Source organism: Pocillopora verrucosa, chromosome 1, assembly GCF_036669915.1.
Source record: "Pocillopora verrucosa isolate sample1 chromosome 1, ASM3666991v2, whole genome shotgun sequence".
NCBI classification, from domain to species: domain Eukaryota; kingdom Metazoa; phylum Cnidaria; class Anthozoa; order Scleractinia; family Pocilloporidae; genus Pocillopora; species Pocillopora verrucosa.
The window spans coordinates 17,034,230-17,057,139 of NC_089312.1; the positions used below are offsets into that span (position 1 = coordinate 17,034,230).

The window sequence follows — 22,910 nt, forward strand, 5'->3', positions numbered from 1 at the left end:
CGTGGGACTCGGGGTCGTGGGACTTGGGGACGTGATAAACAAACAACACCTAACATTTGCGCTGAATTTGTAGAATATAATTTTCGGTGGTCTCATGAAAGCTATTTTATGCTGGAGAGCTTGTTAGTAGTAGCCGATGGTTTTCAGCGTCCATGGTTCGGCCGGACATTTTTGCCTTCTTATTTGACCGTGAGAACTCTGGGTACAGAATAGTTTCAACGCAGGGGGTCTTGAAACATCCGTGCCTTACCCTTGCTAAAAAAGAATAAGGAAGAAAACACAGTTACTTAACAGGAAAGTCCTCCATGGCTGCTCACGATGTTTAAAACCCCTTGCGTTGAAACTATTCTGTAATCAGAGTTCTCACGGTCAAACAGGCAAGAAAACATATCCGGCCGAACCATGGACGCTGGAAATCATTGGTTACTACTGACAAGCTCGGGTGACGTTATTGCGGAGGCGTTCGTCGAGGGTTTATAGTTCAGCGATTAAATTCAAAATAGGTTATGTAAGCTTCATCACTTGTTCCCACGAAAAGTTCAAACCTGAGATGTACAAGGTCGTCCTGAACAAATGAGCCTTGAGGTCCTGCAGCAGTTTCTTGATTTTTTTATCAATGCGCCAATAAGCCTAACAGTAACGTTTGAATTTTAGACGGTAACTTCGTCTCTTAAAAAGTAAATTATGAGAAAGATTCTCCTTGCAGCGTTGAGTCCGTTGAGAGAAGTTCAATGTTTTTTACTTACGTAATACGAAAAATTTGTCAACACTGAAACGTCAAATGATTCGTGAAATAACGAACGGGAATTTCAGGAATTGTATACACCCTACATTTATGGGGAATTCTGAAGTAAATGGATGTAAATGACCTTCCCGATTTTGTTTCCTCAATATCACATCAGCACATCACTCAGGGTCATTTTAGATCATTTTAGAAGTCACTTACGTTCATTTAAGGTCATTCCTTGTTTTAGTAACTACGATATATTTCAACTTTACGAACGTTTCTCCTCTTATTTGTCATCACAATATTTCACCAAAATTCCAAAGTGATCGTAAAAAAAAACAAAACAAAACCAAAATTAGGAAAACACACATGACGCTCGAGGTAACCTCTCCATCTTGATATAAACACTTACTCAGCACAATAATTAAAACTCTATGGTCTCACCCTACCTTTGATTTTCCGAGATAAAAGTCCGATTACGACGCTCAACGACCTTTCTGAAAAAGTTAGGAAGAAATAGACAGCCAGTTGCGACGGCACGTCGTGCAAGTGTATTTTTGGCGCGAAACCTCTGGAAGTAATACGATGCATGGCTATTTAACCAATCAGATTTGAGTATTTCAGCATAGCTAAGAAAAAAAGGGATGAAGGATTGAAACAAGGATCAACTCTCCAAAGAACAAACTTGTTTCAAACAAAACTCAATCAGACAACGGTAATCAGTTCTTAATATATTTACTTTTTCTTTATTTCCTAACCCTCAAAAAGTCTCCGAGAGACTCGAGGCCTGATTTCTTCCATTTGCTGCCGTTCACTGCAAACGGGTCAATTCTAAATAATTACATCCAAGAATACGAGCATCTCGTGTTCCTGGAAACGAAGCAGCGGAGACCTTCCCGTTATCGTTATAAAATTTTACATCTTATCATATAACGCTGTTCTCGTTTAATTTAAGCTTTTTTTTAAGACAATTTTTGTTTTGCTTTCGTTGTTGTTGTTGTCATCTTCCTCTCTTGAAAAGTCAATATTATCCGTGAAGGTAACAGAAATAATGTTCAGTAGTTTCTTAATTGATATATCACGCTCTCTTATAAGCGAAGTGAATTGGACAAGGTTTCTAACGCGGCCTTGCTAACCGCTCTTGTCCGCAAATGGTGGGGTTTCCGTAATAGCGAGGTGCCCGCAGGGCGAGAGTCGGCGACTGTACTGCAATCTCAAAAACAGCACAAAAGAAAATGTGCGGCAACATGTGGCAAGAATTTCAAAGTAGGCCTTGAGACTCACAGCACTTTTCGCTAAGTTGCGGTGAGTCGGTTGTACCCTGGCTGTCACAGCTGATCAAGGCGAAACCACTCATTTCTCCACCTCCGACTACTAAATATAACATTATTCTGTCTAAGATTTTACAATTTATGTACACATTTCGTTTCTAACTGACAAATACAGTGTGAAGTGTTCTGAATTCCTGTGGTTTCAAGGTGACGCAATATTTGTTGGATTTGGTGCTCGATGGCACAGGTATGGTGACTCTTCCCAGCTGAGGGGCCTGAGCTTTCTCTTGTAGAACCTGTATTACAGGGGAAAGGAAAAAAAAAAAAAGGAAATTAAAAACACATACAGTAAATAGAGAAATAACCTGCCATCGCCCAAATGATCACATCAGCTTACGCGAGAGCGAACGAAAGCGCGAGAACAGGCCCAGACGCACCAAAGAATGATCAAACCAAACAAAAGTCAAACCAAGCAAAAATCGAAAGTAATTACATCGATGAACCGACCGACTGAACGAACACAGTCAAGATCGAAGTCAGAAGAAAGATCAAGCCGAAGAAACGAAAGAACGAGCCAATAAAATTGCTCGATGAAGAGGTCTGTGATCATGCATGGTTACGAAAGAGAAAGAAATCCAGGTAAAAAACTGACAATACCTTGGAAAAAGTCGGAGATAAGAAAGATGAAAAAGAACTTTGACATGTTCCTCCTGGATATTCTGCTGCAATTAACTTCTGAATTTTCCCTTGGAGCTGAAAAGAAAAGAAATTTTTTTACACAACTAACAAAACCCTTCCATCATTAACGAATTTAAAATGCTTTTATTCTAAAACGTCAATTGCGGACAGAATAAGAAAAAGACTGCACTCACCTCTTCTTTTTGTCGCTTGAGATCGCGCAAAATAGCTGTTCGCTCTACCAAATGGTTAGCGGGAGTCATTTTGCTTAGTGCAGGAACTGACCCTATTTGTGAGGAAAACAAGTTCAGTTACTAAGACAAATAGCTAAGTAAACTTATCAACCATACTTCTAAGGTTCAGAATAATGTTTTCCGCCAACTTTGCTACAAATATACAACCTTACTGAGGCATGAGGTCTCGTGCTCAGCCTTAAATTAAGACAGTTGGTGCAACAGATGATAAACGAGGGGTAATCCATAGATAAAGTGCAATGCTACAAGAGCAAATTTGTATTTCCTCGTACAAGTATAACTTTCTAATCATTTCAAATCCTTCTAAAGAAATACTTTCCTAATGTTTCCGGTTATTAGAATTTATGAGACTAAAATTTAATTTCCATCTTCCTTTAATAGTACTAGCAATAAGGTATACTGCGACCCCGCCAGTTCAAATATAAAAAAAATGCTACTAACAAATATAAATATTCGCTACATAACGTTTCAGGTACCTGATTTCCTGTGAGAAATGTCAACCACTTTTGGAAAGGCACTCATCTTTTGCAAGTTCTTGCAGTGAGAGAAACGAAACTCACATAAATAACTAGAAATACAGGCCTGATCGATGCAGCCGACAATTTCTCTTAGCTTGCCTTGTTTTAGTTGTTATTTCTTAACCCTTTAACTCCCAGAAGTGATTAAAATGTAACTTCTCCCTATGACATCTATACATTATCCAGCTAACAGGTTATGAGAAAACTCAAACTTATCAGGTAGAAATTTGTTATCTTGATCTAACGCCAAATTCTCGCAACTAATTTGCTAGGAAATGTGTGGCAGCTGTAGGGGAGAATCAACGATCAGATTTTGGGAGTTTAAATATTAAACTGTTACCATTGCCACTATTGTTGTTACCCTGTTAAGTTAGCGTAGAAATCAGTTTGAAGATGGACAAGGAAGCCAGGGAAATGCAAATACGTCACAATGTAGATACACTATAAATGCGTGTAAGACGAAGTGTGAGATCACAATGGCTGAATGTTGGCGTTTATGACCGCTTTTCAAAGGGAAGGGAGAAGGGAATATTGATTGAAGAAAAATGAGGACACGCACAATGCGCTTGGTAATTAAAGTTTGCGTCATATGACCAACCGCGAGCGGGCAAGATATGCTCGACCAATCAGTTTACAGGATTCGTTTCATCTCTTCTACTCAAGGAGCCAAATGATAATTCGCGGTTCAAAGTTCGTCTTTAATTCAATAATGCCTGCCCGTTAAAGCGAGGTCGTTGTCGCGTGGATTCTGTTCATACCTCGAGTAATTTGTTAGTTTCCCTTGTAACAGTGTTAAGGCTTGGTACTAATTCCTTCTCCTTTTGTTCTTTATCCTCTGTCTCGTCAGTCTGTTGCTCCAAAGGCTCAGTGCGAGGCTGAATTCTCGGTGGTATGTATATTTTTGGCAACCCATCTAATTGCTCCTAAAGAAAAAAATGTCACCATTCGAGCGAAACAGAGGGCTGGGTATACTTATAATAGTAAGAAGAGAGAGTTAAATGCACTGGCCACCATACCTTCATATGCTGACTCTTAAGACGGATATTTTCGTTTCTTAGATGCTTCAAGGCAATTTTAAGTGAGTCAACCTGAATGGACAAAAAAGTCAAACCAATCAACACAAAATATTTCAAGCCAAACAGGTTACGTAAGTTACAAAGGTTATAAGAGGCTAGAAAGAAAAAATCAAAAGCTGATAAGAAAAAGGTGCCCGACACAATTACATCCTAGGGCAATCCTTTATTTTGCATTGCGCACCGTTACTTCACCTAAGTTCACACTTATCAGCCGGCGAATATTTTGAGTCACGCGAGTGACCCAATGCACAGATAGGTGACACCCATAGCAAACAAGACGAAATCAATTTGCGCATTGCGCTAGCTCTTTCTGACTTCTTGCTTAACACAGTCTTCGATGCAACTCTAAGAGTAACAACAATGTAACTAAACTTTCAATCGCTCCTGACGGTTGTAGTACCGTCCGTTGCGACTTACAAGCACTGTCGTGTTCTGTGGCAAATGGTTTACCTGAGCAAGTATTATAGGTGAATCCTTTATTACAACTTGTACCGGCTGTTGACCCGCCCCTGGGCTACCCCGTAGAGGAGAGCCTCCGCCGCCCTTAGCAGCAGCCGCACCTGATAGAAAAGGAACAAAGAATAACAAACAATTAGAAGATGGAAACGCGACATTCCATAAATAAAACAGCAAAAAAAGTGCGGGCACTATAATTGCATGGCGGTCAGTAAAGTCACGGCCCCCACGATAATCCCTCAAAGGGCTTTACAATGTAAACTCAGTTGATATTGCAATACCACTCAACGACGCAGTGCCACAATTTCTTTAGAAACTTATCCCCATTAAAAATAACTTCTGCCAAGCTTTTCTCGTCTCTGTACGCCATCACTGTTTACTTAAGTCGAAGAGCAAGGTCTTTAACTAGGGTAAAGTAGCAACTTACAATTTATTCTTGAGAGAAAAAATTGAAAGTTTCCACCATAAATTGTCATGATTTAATTCACTTCGAACAGCCTGCACTTGCAGTTATTATTTTAACTCTCACTGGCTGGGCAAGTGACAAGAGTTCTCTAGACCAATCATGGAGTGAACTAAATCAAACTAATTACATTACTTTTGACCCTCAAATGAAAATTGCTCTTAAAAAAAAAACTCTCTCTCAAACTTCTCACTTTCTTTCGATCTCTTTTTTATACCACAGGCAGGTAAAAAAAAAAAAAAAAAGACAAGAAGAGTTTTCCAGACATCTTTCAAAGTTGTAAGGATATCATGTCAGCATGAATCTCCGTACCTGCTACAACAGCCGCGATGCTAGATGATGATGTGGCATGGCGCGCAAGATCGGCCAGAAGGGACTTCTTTGAGTAAGCATCTAAACGTCTCTTCATGTCACCCTTCTCCTTCTCCAAGGTTTCAATGTCGTTCTGGAGAGCATCCATAGTTTCTTCGAATTCCCTACGAAAAGAATAAAATAACAAAATATTGGTTACGCATAGACGATTTACTGACACCACTTCAGCCGTTATGCTAGTGCACGACTACCAGAGTACAGTGTTTATTTCAATAGGCTATTTTTCGAGTCACAAAAACCCTCACTTTCCAAGTGAAGCCAAGCGCAAAAGCTTTATTTTGAGAATGAGTTTTATTTGTGTATATGAATGATTTTCCTATTGGCAAAGGCATCGAAAATGTCGACAATGGTTTGTTCTTGACATAAACATAAAGTTGGTGGAAAATTACCACAAATAATTTCTCCAAGTAGCAATGCAGTCCAAGGTAGCTGAAAAGATGACGTAGCAGAATTAAAGCTCCCCTCTCGAACCCCTCCCATCCTATGAAATTGTCACATTTAGAAAACAACGACGTGAACTTTAGAGCTGATGTAGTCAGACATACACATCTAAGGGGAATTGTTAGCAGCCTTTAGGACTTACTTTTCCTTTCTTGCAAAGTCCTCCGTAGATTGCTCCATTTTTCGATTTGCAGCTTCGACTCGTGCATCAGCCTAAACATGTAATAAAACAAAAGTTGGCTTGCGTTTTTTTCCTGTTATTACGGTCAACTCGAAAGAAGGCGACCTATATTTAAGAAACCTAGTATTAGTATTGTACCACACAGATGAATAGTGCTCTCCGCGCACGCTGATTGGCTTGTTCGGAAGTGATAAGCAAGTACTATTCACCTTCGAGCAGCCAAAAAGACAAAATCGCGCGTCAAGAATCAAATTTAGTTTCCGTCCATTTTTCGGTAAATTGACAGAAATTAATTAATATTTATTTCTGTGTGGTGTATACTAAAACAATTATTCACCACAGCGTCTAAAAACGTGGTGGATATATACCTCTACTTCGATGACTATGTGTTAACTATTCGATTGATACTCTTTCTGTCGATGAAAATAGTCTTACACTGGCCAGCATTGCTACTAAGTCAATAAAAAAATCAAAGCTTCATCGTAATTTGAAACCAAAATGATTACACAACCCGCGACAAAGGTTTATTGTGGTTAGCCTGTAAAACGGTGACTTTATTTCCCAGGAGAGACATAACTGCAAACTTCCTATCAGAATCAGAAAAAGAGTATTCAGGGGAAAAGGACCACTCTCACCTCTTTGTTGATGTTTTCGAGACGTTTCTCCAATAATCCAATCCTAATATTAGCCTGACTCAGTTCCTCGTTCTGACCAAAGGGAGGAAGAACAGTGAAATTATAGGACCCTTGACTAACATGTTCATAGTACTCACTCATCGCTGTATACCTTAGTATAAAAGGTGCTAATTCAGAAGATTACTGTCGCTTGGAATCGAACCAAGCCCCACTGTATAAATGCCTTCATTTAACTTACTAATTTAAAATCTCGTTATCCAACTTGAAAATTAAAACTCTTCAAGAGATTACAATCTCTTGGTACTCTTCCAACACATTTTTTCTCTTATTAAAAAGGAAGAAAGCTCTATGCAACTGTACCTTCAGTTTCATATTTTTCTTAAGGTCCATGAACTCGTTTTCCTTCTGAAGGAGTTTCTCTTCCACGCCGGCCGAATCAAATAATTCTGACTTAAAAGTCTTTGCGCGCTGAAGATAGGGAGGATCCGCCTAAACCACAAACAAAAGAGCTGTGTGTTATGTCACAGTGCTAGACAGCGGAACCTCTATTGAACAGACAACCTAGAAACTGGGAAATCTGTCCCACGAATTGAAACGGTCTGCGCAAGCTCATCATTTTATGCCAAAAAACGCGGCACTCTAACAATCCCAGCGCCTGCTATGCAAATTCAGACACTGTAAGTCCAACAAATAAACAGTTGAACCCTAAAGTTTACCATAATATACAAAACGAGAGTGCGGATGACTTTGCGTGACTGGAGTAAGTTGCGAACGCTAACCCATTCGGTCCAACTATCCGCACTTCTGCGACACATAATCATTATTTAAGCACTAAGAATTTAGTGTTGAATCGAACTGTAACCTCTGGTTGATATTCATCTTTTCCCTCCTTACATTTCGAGAAATTTAAAAGATAAGTAACTTTTGGGTCACTCCTGAAAGCGAAGAACTTAAAAACTGGCTGAAGATAGAACTAACAAAGAAGACTGCCAAGATCACAATACAAGGTTTAACCCTAGAACTATGATATGCGAGAGAGAAAGTCGACATATAAAATGCTTCCGTTACTCCGTTCTTCTTTGAATCTGAGTAAAAAAGGTGAAGGCTTAACCCAAGCTACACTCAGGCACATGTGAAGATGCCGCTAACAAAATCCGAGAACAGTTTGCTTCACACATAACACACCTTGGACTCTTCTTTAGGTTCAGCATCATAATCGCCTTCTTGTATTTTGGTCACAAATGAGTATAGGAAAGAAATGACTTCATGGAAAGTTTGACTGAAAGAAAAACAAGAAACAAGAAAAACGCAATTGCCTCGGATGAGCAATAAGAACACATTACTCTTAGACAGCTTCACAGTTGGGATTAAGGTGATGTTAGAAGGACTACCAAACCTTAAAATAAAATGATTCACTTTGTGTTCGACTCTAAAAACCTGTATTTGACTGACCTGACTATATCTTTACACGGAACTTCATCCGTCTCAAACACCAGCACGGCCACATCACTGGCCAACTCGTCAAGTTGACCACTCAGTAAGTTTTCATTGTCTACAAGGGTAAAAACAAAAAAAAAATACTAAAAATCAGTAAATGAAACTCCAATCGACACTACATCGCTTCGAATGCACCCCTCTTGCTACCACAAGATGGTTGCATTCAAATACAACATAAAAACCCTTCCTACACTAAGCGCATTACGATCCAGATTCGTAAAATCATCACAAAAGAAGTCACAACAGCGAATCAGATAAGAGGAAAATACCACAAGGGGCCCATGAGAATTCAAAGTAAATAAAGCGAACCCAAAGCAATCAAAGACTTCTTTCGACACTCGATTAAAAGTTGATGGATAGTGTGACCCCGGAGTACAGTGTTGGAAAAACCTGCGCTCCATGCGATCATATTCAGTACTTACCTCTTGATGAACGGTCTTAATTGATATCATTCCTCTTTGTGTCTTAAATAAGTATCCATCTTAATTCTTTTTTAGTATCAAAAACGACCAAAGAATTCGAAAGACTCCACTGTACATTTTCGAAAGGGGTTCACTTAATAGACGTTGAAATCAAAAGAACGTTGATTGGGTGCACAATTTGCATTGTTCCAGAATCATCATTCGAACTGATTGCAGTTAATCACGAACTTCCATGAAAGGTATTTATCACTGAGGTTATCAGAACTTACCACCTAGACTAGAGGCTTTCTGTGTAACAGCTGCAGTAAGTTCCTGGCAGAATTTCAGCTCCAAATTCTGTTGCCTGGCGCATTCAATCAGCGACTCTTGAATCTTAAGAGAAATGAAATGTTTACTACGTAACTCTGACGAATACCATTGCTGTTCAATAGTTAAAATTTTTACCTTGGTGTACTGAAAAAAATTCACTTAGAGCAGGCCGTTGGGACTTGGTAAAGAGTGATCAGGAACGCTCAATAGAGGTAAAAATTATAGTAATGGGGGGGGGGGGGGGTAAAAATTTCGGGACTTTGAAACCCGAGTGCTTAATACAGGGTGACCGCTTAATATAGCCGCCTAATGCGGGTTTGACTGTAATAACATGCATTTCACATAAGTACTACTGAGGGTAGTCAGAGGCAGCCGGCCACACACCTTATCAGAAAACGACAGGGTACTTTTCTGATCTTCTGGCATTCTTCTTTTGATCTGGAATAAAAACAAACAAACAAACAAACAAAAAAACTTGGTTTAGACGCCAGTGACTTGTAGCTAGTAGCTATGGGAGACGAGCCATTGAGTATTGGCAAACAGAAACGTGTTTATGATAAACAAAATAATCCACCTAGGAACACAATCATTACTTTAAACCAAATTCTGAGAACTAACATAAAAGAAAATGACCAAAGTGAGTAGGAATAATGAGCAGTCGGATTTAAGGTGGACTCTTGCTTCAGCCAAAACACCAACGTAGGAGAATAGCCATCTCCACTTGATGTTTAAGGATATTTTGGGATTATTCCCTACTATTGGAATCTCATACTCTGTATGAAACAAGAGACGATTCTTTTTTTAACCTTTCTGCAAAGCTGCTGAATTTCCACGTTTCTGAGTTCCATTTCTTGAACAAGTTCACCAAAGGCACTTCCTTCATCACAATCCTACCAAAATAACGAAAAAGCCATAATAAATTCACGAAATTGAGAGGACTTGAAAGACAAAGACTTCACTCCTGTTGCTCTAGTTCAACAAGAAAAGACGAGAGAAGGTGAGCAAAAGGCAGACAAGAGGGAGAGTCAGAAAAGTAAAGGAGAGGAGGGGGGGGGGGGGTAGCTTCCAAAAAGCAACTTCTCTGCCTTTTTTATGCAGCTGCTCATTGTCTGACGACTATCACATACCTTACTATACTGCTTCAGTCTCTCAATCTCTATGGTAGCACCTTCTGTTCCAGCAGTGAAGATCTTCAATTCGTCGGACAAGAACTCAGAATGTGACACAGGGTTACCAGCCAAGTGGAACCGAACCATAGTCTGAAAACAAAGATAATTCCCTCAAACAGTACACTCGCGTTGAACATTTTCATGAACACTTCATTCCGATTACACAAAACAAAATGTCCCATTACTCACAGTATAGTAATGAATTGCCTTCTCCAAGGGTTCCATGGCAACTGTATCATCTAACTAAAGCAAGTAGATAGCAAAATTAATTTAAATACATATACATATTTCCTTAAAATGAAAGAAAGAAACCATCAGCATTAACATTGCAAAAACTTAGAGTTAAAAATGTACCTGGTCTTTCTTAAAAAAGTCAATAAGTCCATCTACAGCCCTCTCGTGTGCTGCTAGTTCAGGGTATATACCAACTAGTTTGTTGAACAAACCAGCATCACACTGATCAAGAGCTCTGCAAGCAAATGCACATGAACAGATTACATTTCATAACAACGTTACTGATGTGCAGTGACTTGTGGAGAAAATGTCAGTTTTCCAAAAGACTAGAGCTGAATTTTTCCCCTCAAGTGACATCATCATTATAGTTACCTTTCAATATTCTTTACAACTGCTTGGAGAACTGCCAACCGGTAAATGAGTCCAGAAGCAAAACTTAGTCCTTCACCAGTTTCACCTTGAATCTTGGCAGGATCCTCGAGACATTCTGTGATCTCATACTATATTTATAAAAAATAATTTTTAGTATTAAGAGGTTACCTGCAAGACTTGCACTGGTGTCAGCCTCATTCAATTTTATGTAAATTTCTCTATAATTGTTAATTGCTTAAGGAAAAACAAGGCCGTGGATATACTATGTGCTTTCACAGTTTGACTTTATGGAGCCTCCAAGCAGGTGGCACTGTGGCATGAACGTTTTTTTGTCCACAAGATAGTTTGAGACCTTGGAAAAACCAAGCGGGTAAAAGGTCCTACAAGAGGTCTGACAGTACACACTAGACCTTCAGCACTAAAATCTCGCCGGTAGGACTTATTGTTTAGACTTATCATCACCCTTTCAAATCTGACCATTTTCAGACATAGAGTAACCCTAAATGCCCAGAATACACGTTTTAAATAGTGACCAATGTATTTCTACACGGTGTTAAATTACAGACTGGATGCATAAATACAGCTGCCCCCTTGATACTGGTTTTGTGTCCGTGTCCACTAAATAGAGGTGTCTACTGAGAACAAGTTCCTTTTACAGCAGATATAGGAGCAGCAAGTTTGCTAGATGGGCTACTCTCCTGTAGCTACAGGATGAGTACCTTACATTGGGTCAGCAAGAAATAGGTTTCACTGTAAATTTGATCCAACTTGAATACTCATGAATTGATTCACATAAAAGATATCTTCAGTCAAAGATTAAGATTCTCAGGTCTTTAACATGACATCATTCAGTATTTATCATAAAATTAAAATTTGGATAAATTAAACAAATTTTGCAATTCAAATTATTGCCTGACTTGCCTTTTGTCTTAATTGAGACTGCAACAATTCAGTCTTAAAACTGAGACGTGGAATAAGTAGCAGCAATAAGACACTCTCATTGTCACCTGCAACAGAATATAATGTGTTAACACATTTTAAAATGTGCCTTCTGGAGGTTAAGCCTTCAATAACACTTGAAACCTCCTCATCTTTAATAAATGAAAATAAAAACCAATGCCCATTTGAAAGACCTACATGTAGCACCAAGACTGATGTGTAAGAGAAAAGGAAAGGCATAACAATTTCTTAAAGAAACTGTACCATGTCAATGTAAAACATCAAGTTCCTTACAAACCAAAAGTTGTTCAGAAAAAAGTTCACCACAGAAACTAGCTTTCAAAAGTTGGAATGAAAGCCTGTTATGGGAGCAATTAGGAATGGAGTACCAGTTAATGGCACATTCATGGGCAAATAGCAGTGAGGGTCCCTGTCGGCTGACAATCAAGTGACAATTGACTGACAGTTGGCCAACAGTAAGTTGGCTATCTGTCAACAGTTGGCCAAAAGTCAGTAGACGTGAGCTGTTCTTCACAGTTACCCAAGTAACAGCAGTCTAAATTAAAGTTCTTGCTGCAGTATGATTCACTACCCAGAAGTCATATGAAGTGTGTAAACAAATCCAAGTTAGGATTTATTGCTAGCCCAGTCAGTGACAGCATTGCACTACTAAAGAAAGGCGAGATGTTTATATACTGTACCATTCAAGAATAAATTTCATACAGGAATTACATGTAGTATACATGATATAAACTGTGATTCACATCCTTCCTTTAAATCCTTATGGCACAGTTCAAATAGATTTGCTCTGATTACTTCACTAACTAATTTAGTATTTTAAAAATAAAATTATTAGAAAATTAAATCTCACCCCCTCTCCTTACAAATGACTCAGGCAGAAATGAATGGAGCATTTTTATCTTTTCATTTGCTTGCTGCAGATCAAACTTTCTTAATTCATTCTCTAGAGTCTGTGAAAAAAATATATACATTTAAGATTAACAGTGCAAGTTTAGTATAGCTTATACAGTCAAACCTGTATTATGCATTCATCCTGTATTAAGTGATCAGTTGTCAAAGTCCTGAACTTTTTTCCCCTTAGCTACTATTACAGTGACTTTCCCCTCTTTAAGCGGTCATAGTATCACTTTCCTGAGTCCAAACAGCTTGTTTCTATGGTCTTCAATCTGCATTGAACATCTGTTTGAAGTGGGACCACTCAAATATAACTAGGAGTAATCTTTCAAGTAAAAGTAAATCCAGGTTTACTTCTCAAAATCTATGTCAGTAGTATTTTTTAGCTACTTTTTTGTAAGAGGTCAATTATGGGATAAATGGTGTTTTCTTTAACACCCCTATTCTGTGGAATCTGTATTAAGCAGTCAACCTGAATTAAGTGGTCAAACTGCCATTCCCTGTGGGTAACTGCTTAACAAAGGTTCGATTGTACATACATGTATGTATACCAGTCAATCACTGGTAATAAATATCTTCAACACAGTTTCAAAATCAAAAGGAGAACCATCTTCCTACTCCTCACATAAAACTTCCAGAATACCAGACACACACAAAGTTAAATAAAGTTTTTACTTTTGAGTCTTATAAACAGTCTTATAAGCATAGTTTCACAAGCAGTTTACACAGGTACCTTGGTATAGGTCTTCAGCTCAGCAGCTTTAACTTTAAAGTCCATCATTTCAGGTGAAGGAATGTCAATGACTTTTTGTTTCTCTGAGTCCTCTTGCTGAACTTGCATTGCTCGGTTATTTTCCTAATGACAACAAAAAAATTACAACCAATTCAAAATTTTTTGTTTTTTTTAAATCCTGTGGAGCTTTATCACAGCAATCAAAGAAAACTTTCTTTTCACTCCTTGTTTCACACCACTACATTTCAATTATTCAACTTTCAAAATAAAAATCCACACCTGCAGTTTGGCCACCAGATCTCTGAACTTCACAATTGTTTGCTGATGATCTCCAATACTTTCCTGAGCTGCCTCTAGTTTACGCTCCATCTAAGAAAAATGTAATAATTAATATAAAATCTTGCTAATTTACATCTCTAAAAGGAACAGTTTAAAGTCCATGACTTCTTCCCATCAAGTGACTTTGTGAATATCTAACTGTAGCAGGAGGATATTGAAGTGCAAAAAGCTTTTAAAGTGTGGAGGTGAGCATAAGGATGACTTTACCTCACGAACTTTGTTGTTGTTCATTTCCAGTTCTTCTCTTAGGTCATGTTCAGTTTGAAGGTGATTTTCCTCAAGTTCCTCATTCAAATCCCTGAGAGCTTCCTATGGTTGGATTGCATAATTTTCAGATTAACTTAATTTTGATACAAAAACTAACCAAGCTCACTCAATCTACTTTCATTTGAAGTTGTCTTAATAGCCATAATGATTGTTTACTAGATTTATAACTCAATAAGCTTTCATGCCGTTAAAATAAGATAAACCTCTTAAGTACAATGATTGTACTCATGGTTACAGTTCACTTACCAAGTCAGCCACATTCTCCCTCAGGGTGACAATTTCTTCTTCCAGGCTCAAATTCTTATCAGTGAGGGTTTCCACCATTTCCTCTGCTCCCAATGCAGTATCAACCTTTTATAGATAATAGAGGGAAACCATCAATCTTTAAAACAAGCAAACTAAAGTCAAACTACCTCATTAGCACAGATAACAACCTACTGAAAAACAGTGAGTACCTAAAACACCTCTGCAATTATTTTCAAAAGCCTAAGCCTGAAATGGATTTATTGGTGTGTGCCCTGAGACCAGGGTACATGTGCAACTCTTGGGAAATCAGATAAAGGAAAATTTCCCATGAGTTTTATCCATGATTCTTTTCTTGAAGCAGACACAAAAGGAAGCTACTGTTTGTCATCCATGGCATCCATGGACTTCGAGAAAAATGCTAGGATTTCTCTACCTTTCTTTACTGGTTTTTTTGTTTTGTTTTGTTTTGTTTTTCAAACTGTTCAACAAGTAAGGTAACTAGGCTACCTAGTGGCCTGTACAGAGCAAATAGGGAAGTTGCAAAGAAAGGAAGATGAGAATAGCCAAGTACTTCTTACAAATACAAACAACTTATGAAGTTGTATGGTAATTTTTATTTTTGATTAAAAATTGCACTTCAAAACTGTCAGTCCTAGAAAAGCCACCAACAATACTATCAAAAATAGAAAAAAAAGGAACTGTTAAAAATACAAAGGAGACAACAGACACACACCTGTTCTTTGAGTTCAGCCAAAGCTGTTTCAGCTTCCTGGAATTTTAAAGAAGTACCCCTTTTAAAATGCATCACCTCACCATTTTAAAGCATAACCTATCAATGGCAACTTCTAATTTTTGTGCTTTGTTAACCACTAACATAACTCAGAAATGGAACCTTAACAGCCCTCCCACATAATTTGTCTTTCAACTCATTCAGAAGCTATCTAATTGAAAGGAATCTGTAGGGTAATGTAAGTGCTTACATCCAGTTTGTGTGTACTGACATGAATACATATCATGTTCATGAACAACTCAATCATCACTTTCCAAGCTGAACTAACCTGTAAAGCTTCAGAGAGCTTTTCCCTTTCATTCTGAAGTGTTGTGTTTCCATTCTGCAGATCTTTGATTTGTTTCTGCAAGGACTGCATCTCTGCTTTATCACTTGCTTGGACCTCTTTGAGTCTAAGGTTATACAAGCCAAACAATCATAGTAAAGATGTGTATCAGTAGTCAATGGGCAGTAAAGGCAGCATGCATAATGGCATTTCTAGCTTAAAAACACCTTTTTCACTATATTTAACAGATTTCAAAGCAAATTGCCCTTATCCATTATCATCACTTTTTTCCACTTCATCTTTAGGTTTGTCAAAACATGACATGAATGCCAGAAAATACAATTAACTGCCCTAGGTGTATTCACTTTAAGCAACAAATGAGATAATACCTCATGATTGCTTCCTTCAGCCTGCTGTTTTGTTGCTCAAGTTGTTTAACTTGGGCATTAGCTGCAGCTCCCTCGATTCCTTTTAAAGAACAATATTAAACATGGTTAACTACCCATCTATATGGCCTGCCTTGCCCTAATGAAATTAGATCAGTTACTGTGCCATACTAAGTAAACAGCAAATTGTTAATCTTTGGATAAATCTTTAGATAAATGTTGAATGTGAAAGATGATATCACTCTGATCAGTATTTCAATTAGAACTTCATATAATTCATTAATATTCAATTGAGAAAATAATCTTACCTCCTTCACTAACTTCATTCTTCAAAATTTCTAGGTCAAGAGTAACTTCTTCCAACTTGTCCTTCAACTGCTCATTTTCTTGCTGAAGGGATTCCAGCTGCAAAACATTGTGCATTATATAAAACCAGAATGCATGTCAACCATTTGTAGGTATCACTTGACATTAACTTCACTATGCTAACTATGAAAAAAAAAAGCACTGGGAAGGCTCATATTCCTGATTTCATCTAATCTGCCCTAAGGTATCAAGTAGATTGAATTAGCAAATTGGACTAATGCATTAAGACGTGACAAGCATGTTGGACCTTTGAGCCATAGCTACAAAAGGATTAAGAAAGTACAAAAAAAAGTCAATTGGTAGTCTCTGGTGAAAAGGAGTTATCTTAATTTGTAGAATTCAAAACTTTTTGGTATCTAACAATCTAATTACGTGGTTCTTATAAATTCAATGTAAAAAGAATACCCTTTCTTCAGCCATCTCTTTATCCAGAGTTGCCATTTCAACGGCTTCTTGAAGCTCTGTCAACTCTTCACTGTGTTCTTGGCGATTCTCAGTGATCTCTTTCAGCTCCTGTTAAAAGGCCACAAAAAATAATTATTATCTTATCATCTGGTTCCAAACTAGAACCAGCATTTCACTTCTCACTTGGAAGACAACAGCAATTGCATTCACTCTGTGCCTTGTGTTTTCTATTTAGTGCAGCATTAAAAACAATAGATTTGAATTTTGCCTTTTCATTTTTTGTTCTTGTATGAGATCATTATTGAGCTTAATCCATAGACACCAATGGTACCCTAATTTAAACCCTTCAGAATCAGCAAATACATGTACATGATGAAATTCATCAGTAATGCTTATGACACGCCCCCCCGGAAATTGTGGTGAGGGGAAGCCAAATCAAGATGTTAATCACTTTAATTGTCAAAAGACACAAAATGAAACTTGAATTTAATTTCCTAATCCAAGTGAAAAGCAGCTCGCACTCCCTTACATGAATTTAAAAAAAACCTTTAACAAATGCAAAGCAAGTAAGTGGAAATTTAAACTTAATCATGAGTATTAGTTAATTTAGTAATGTAAAAAGTGTTGTTAAGTAATCTTCATGGATGAAAATTCAACTTAAACCATTCCTTCCCTCCCTATTCTCTTTCTCTCAAACTGTCAAAGTTAAGCTCATATCATAGATATTTTAATCACAAGAGCAAATCAACAAATTTTGGAAAGCACAGAGTAAAACAGTCAAGTTTAATTGTGTTGACTCCCAAGAGAGAAATGACAGACTAAACAATATCATGATCAACAGAGAAAGTTACAAGTAAGCCCATATTTTTCTCATAGCTACTTTAAACAGCAAAACAATTGTCTAAACCAAGAGTTTGAAGTATAAAGATTGCATTGGAGAGGGCCTAGCTGCATGTCATCTTAATTTCAAATCAATATTTTCTGTTTGCTGTGGAAATCAAAGGACATTTTTTTGATACTTTGCTACGACATCCAAGAGCACTGCTGGCCTTACTCTGATTACTACCATCAGAATGGGTTACTAGCTAAAATCATGAATTCTGCCAACAGATTTTACCACACTACAGAAAAGAAATGGACACTGGTTTCCATATCCACCAATAGTCTCACTACCTCATTTTCATTCTCAGGCACAGAGAGGCCTTGAGGTCATTTACAGCTTTTCTTAACTATCTTTAAGTGGTCACTTAAAGTGAGACACTTATATCATTTTGTAATACAAGCATGTTAAATAACAATAAAATGTACCTGTTTCATGATCATAATATTCAACATACATTAATGTTTGAGAGGTGAAGTGGTCATAAAATAAGAAGAAAGACAAAATATAGTAGGTCACCTTTTTTGCTGTATTCAGTTGAGCTTGTAAATCCCTCTGTGCTTCTTGCCATTTTGTCTTATATTCTTGCATCTAAATTATAAAAAATACTCAAATAAATTATGACTTAAATGGATTATAATAGTACTGAAATAATAAAGTGCTGTATTGATGATTACATAATCAAAACGAGGAACATTTGATGGATTTTAAGTATCAGTTATGCAGCCTCAAGAAGGTTTTTAAAAATCATATTTTCCTATCTCTAAGGGATATTATTCTTCTTACTTGTACAATCAAACTGACTGACGATGACTTTATTGACAAAAGGGCAGCTGGAATCCAATAAAACATGCCACTCAACCCTTTCACTCTCAAGATCCCCTTAGTAATTCTCCTTACTGTCTACCATACAATTCTTATGATGGTAGTTAAGTGAATTTGGTATTTTATCAACTTATAATCCCCTAACTATTACTTTTCTTTATTCTCATCACTTCTCTTCTGGATGATTATTGATATTGTGAGAAGAAGTTCTGTGTTGGTCTCTCATAGGAGCTAAGGAGTTACAACAGCTTTCTCCACTACTTTGGAGTATTTAATATTTCAGAAAATCAAGGATTGAAAAAAAGTGGAAGTTCAAATTTCAAATATGAATTATTCAAGATTCCAACATAATAAAATAACATTGATTGATGCTAAATGATTAAGCAAACATAGCAGTTTCCAAGTGACACTAAGGCTGATGAAAAATTTAGAGTAAAATAAACAATATTAATGTGCATAAAATTATACTGTGGATTGAGAGAAAAAACTTTATGTGCGAAGCTGTGAAAATAAAGGACATAGAGCCATCTTTATTATCCACTGTTGAAGCAAACATGTATTAAAACCCTAAATTGAAAGGGAATCTCAGCTGGAAAACTGTTTTTTTCCAAAACAGAAAGTTATCCTCTAACTAAAACAGGTTAAGTGGTTTAAACTTTTTAATTTCACCCCTTTTGCAAATGCTAAGGCATTAATATTCACCTTTTCGTGCTTTCACATTTCCTGGTCATTGCCATGTTTTACTGTTGCAAAGTTAGCTGGAAGATTATGACGTTTTATATTTGTGGTTGCAAAGGAGTGAATTTAGAAAAAATAGGTAAATTTGATCAAATTTGTAAAAATTTTTGTGGGCCAAAATTGTTAAAAATCCACTGAAGGAAATTAATGCCTAGTAAATATCTATTCCAGTAAATTTTGACTTCACAGGTCTAAGCTGAAAAAATAAATATAAAGATAGATTTTCTTCAATCTTTTCACTTTTCCAGGGAGACTTGAGGTGTTTTTTTTTTTTCAATAAACAGGACCTCAACACACAATGGACAACTGATTACTGATTACATGTATACCATCATTCAGAGGAGATTTACCACACCCTTCATTAACATGGTTTAATATGTATTTCATATTGGTTCTTCACACTCTGTTGATGTATCAACTATATTGTACATGTAGTGAAACCAATAAAGACTCACCTAAAAGAACAGCATTCAATTTATTCCTATTTACCTTTTAGAGAGGTTTTCCACGTCATCAAGACAGGATCTGCTTTGCTCCATTTTTATGTTATTTTATCAATTATATTACCAGTACTTAGAGTTTATTGATAAAAAAGGCAACATTTCTGGTGAAAATTATATTATACAAACCTGCTCTAATTGCATCCTTGATTTCTCCAGGTCCTTCATTTTGGCCTTGTCCTCTTGCCTTTTACTCTTCAGGGTCTCCAGTTTCTCCTCCAAATCAACAACAGCCTTTTCTTTTTCTAAGACCTGCATGCAGATATAACAAACTCCATCAAATTAAGATTTTAAACACAATCTAAAGATTATTAAATTTTCAATCTGGTCCCATGGGTTGAAGCAACTGGGCTCAAGGTGTGGGTATTTCATTCTTTAGACTTCTAGCAGACTTTTTAATGACCAAGGACAAAACTATGTAATTATTCACACTGGATGGGATGGTGATACATGAAAACCACCCAAAATAGAGATGTCACAGAGAAAAATGAAAGGAAGTTACTATATTCACTCAGCTAGTGGACTCTTGCATGTTCTGTGTTGATGCAGGTATTTTCTTCTTGATATTCAAAACTTATTGCAAGTGGGGCTCCCAAAGCTTATGTTTCTAAAGTAATGTGCAAAACTGAGAAAAGTATTGAAAACAAATGCTCAAAATAAGGCATTAACAAGTGTTTCAATAAGAGTTCGCAACGAGCAAAACTCCCCAATATTAAACTTTTCGTTAGGCAAATACAGATGTACTCAGCAGTTTCTGCTGTATGATTCAAAATGTATTAAAACCCATGCATTAATGTACCATGATGTATTTCATCCCAACCATTCTTAAAAAGGAGTAAAAACACCAAGTTATTTTGCAATACATCATAATCACCTATCCAAGACTAACCTTCTTTTGAAGAGCCATATACTCATCAGCTGATATCGCTGGTCCAGAAGACATCTTCCTTGGACCTGATGGCAAAGGGGTTGTAGCAGCTGCTGGGATCTTGCTTAGGGAACTGTCCAATGATGGCTCAGGAGCAGTAGTTGTACTGGTTTTAGGTGTTGCCAACCTGGAGGAAGGTGGGGATGGTCTGCTGCCAACGTTCTCTAAGGAACCTCTTGACCCAAAAGACTGAAACAGTAAAGAGTTTAAGAAGTGAATATGTTGCTGCTAAGATTTAGTGTCATATATGAAAAAAAAGGTTTCATCAAGGAAATCCTAACCCTAATCAGGGCTGTAAGAAAAAGGAAAATGGGAATCAATCCACCAGTAAGTATAATTTTTCTTTTTCTCAGATCAAATTTTTTTCTTCAACAGAGATAATATACCATAGTTTTTAAGAGACCAAGTAAATTCTAACAGGGCCTGTAATTATACAAGCACCAAGTGAATTAACAAAACCAGTCAACTATGAAGGGAAACTTCAACTTTTAGTTATTAGTATAATTGAGGACAAAATTGTAGAACAACTGTTTTTAATTCTTTATTCAAATTATTTCTGAAGAAATTCATGAGAACATGAATATACAACTGTAGACACAAACAAGCCGTGCCGATACACAATTTATATTAGATAAACTAGTAACAGTAAATTGAATGGGGAAGGGGTTTTAACCCTTTGATACCCATGAGTGACCAAGACAGAATTTCTCCTTACAACATAAACACAATATCAAGCAGACAAGTAATGAGAATAAATAAAAATATGTATTAAAAAAATATTTTGTTTATCCTATACCAGAGTCTTCAAATAATCATCCCAAGGATTATACAACAGACAGTAAGGAGAATTATTGATGAGATCCTGGGTGCAGAAGGATTAAGCATTACTACAATATGATAGCATCACTCTTACCTTCTCTTTTCTCATTGATGATGGTAAAGGAATGGAAGTACCCCCACCAATGCTGCTGCGGGTGGAGGATCCACGTGGAGGTGATGGGGAGGTTGGCGCATCCTGAAGAATTGCTATTTGGGACTGACGCACAAAGATTCCATGGTTCTCAGCACATTTGAAATACTCTTTTCCTTGCACTAAATCATATTAAACAAATTCTTAGCCAGTGGCAGAATGCTACAGACTATAATAAAGTGGAGTTAGTGAGATAGTGTTTCCTAAAACATTTTTCATGAAATAGCTCACAACACAAATAGGTAAAATGAGGCAAATCCTGGGTATTGTTCAACGAACCAAGCAGGCAAGTTTGGCCTATCTTCCCACCTTGCACAGGTAGCCTATTCTGTCTGAGATACTTCCATAATTGAAAAAATGTTACAGAAAAAGCTCATAAAATTTAAGTAACTTGAAGAACTATTTCACAGAGAAAAGAAACCAGCATAGAACAAGTCCCAAAAAATAATAAACTGACCAAGCCAGCCTGCTTAAGTAGTACGAAAGAGTATTAGCCTTCAGTCCATAACATCATGACCTTATGCCAATATTCCCTATTACAGTCCTTATGCTCAGTTGGTACATGGCTTGATATTTATTTCCACATGTTACTTAACTCACATAAAATTATTATGTACCAGTGTGTTACTTTTTAAATGAGTGTAAAGATCCCCTAAAAGTTATCACACACTCGGATATTGAAAGTATACACCATTTCCAGATCAATATTTGAACCTGTATACGTAATTTCTCTAAAATTAAAATTAAAGATCACGGATGGTAACCAAAGGTTTAATTCCATAAAGTGTGGCGGAAACTGACGAATCAAGCGAGGAGTACACTGTGGGTAAAAATGGCTCGAAGTTTTAGTTATTGACTTAACTGATCTATTGATTTTAGAACAGCTTTTCTTTTTCACAAGCTTTATTCACGATTCAAACGACACGAATAATTTTTATATTCACACTTAACAGTTCGTACCTGAACCGTCGTTTTTTCCCTTTGCTTCATCTAAAATAACTCCGATCCACTTTCCAGAGGCAAACATAGTTGATCCGACATAAGCCACAGTTCCCACAAGGCCTTTTCCAACAACCTCCACTTTCATTCCAATCTTTGCATTGGGCCCCGACATCTCGATCTAGATTAATCTTCTGATGACTTATATTATTTTCTACAATAATTATCAGTTTCTCTAATCCACCAAAGAAATGAATTAAAGAACAAATTCTACATTTCTTTCTATCAAGCACTCCCTTCAAGATGGCGGTTAAGGAAGTACGCATGCTCTGACTCCTTAGTGTGTTTTTGTGCCTAGTCCTTGCTCTTTCGATGGCAAAGAGGTCATTGCACTTTTTCATTGC

The 22,910-nt window shown here is 37.1% G+C and overlaps 1 protein-coding gene across 1 annotated transcript; it reads right to left on the reverse strand.

The window, feature by feature from the left end:
* Nucleotides 1-1,446: 1,446 nt before the first annotated feature.
* Nucleotides 1,447-22,814, reverse strand: LOC131784116 (dynactin subunit 1). The gene is made up of 36 exons (XM_059100906.2): nucleotides 22,528-22,814; nucleotides 21,511-21,689; nucleotides 20,559-20,786; nucleotides 19,799-19,921; nucleotides 18,126-18,197; nucleotides 16,727-16,834; nucleotides 16,264-16,360; nucleotides 15,959-16,037; nucleotides 15,573-15,696; nucleotides 15,248-15,283; nucleotides 14,515-14,619; nucleotides 14,209-14,310; nucleotides 13,942-14,031; nucleotides 13,663-13,785; nucleotides 12,886-12,985; nucleotides 11,997-12,082; nucleotides 11,076-11,203; nucleotides 10,824-10,938; nucleotides 10,659-10,712; nucleotides 10,428-10,559; nucleotides 10,107-10,190; nucleotides 9,685-9,738; nucleotides 9,261-9,363; nucleotides 8,525-8,624; nucleotides 8,258-8,351; nucleotides 7,433-7,561; nucleotides 7,073-7,144; nucleotides 6,399-6,469; nucleotides 5,756-5,919; nucleotides 4,975-5,084; nucleotides 4,465-4,536; nucleotides 4,207-4,371; nucleotides 3,407-3,464; nucleotides 2,871-2,962; nucleotides 2,656-2,751; nucleotides 1,447-2,294 (listed from the first exon to the last, which is right to left on the reverse strand). Exons 1-36 carry the CDS (start codon nucleotides 22,679-22,681, stop codon nucleotides 2,157-2,159), a joined length of 3,837 nt encoding a protein of 1,278 aa, XP_058956889.2. The 5' UTR covers nucleotides 22,682-22,814; the 3' UTR covers nucleotides 1,447-2,156.
* Nucleotides 22,815-22,910: the final 96 nt, after the last annotated feature.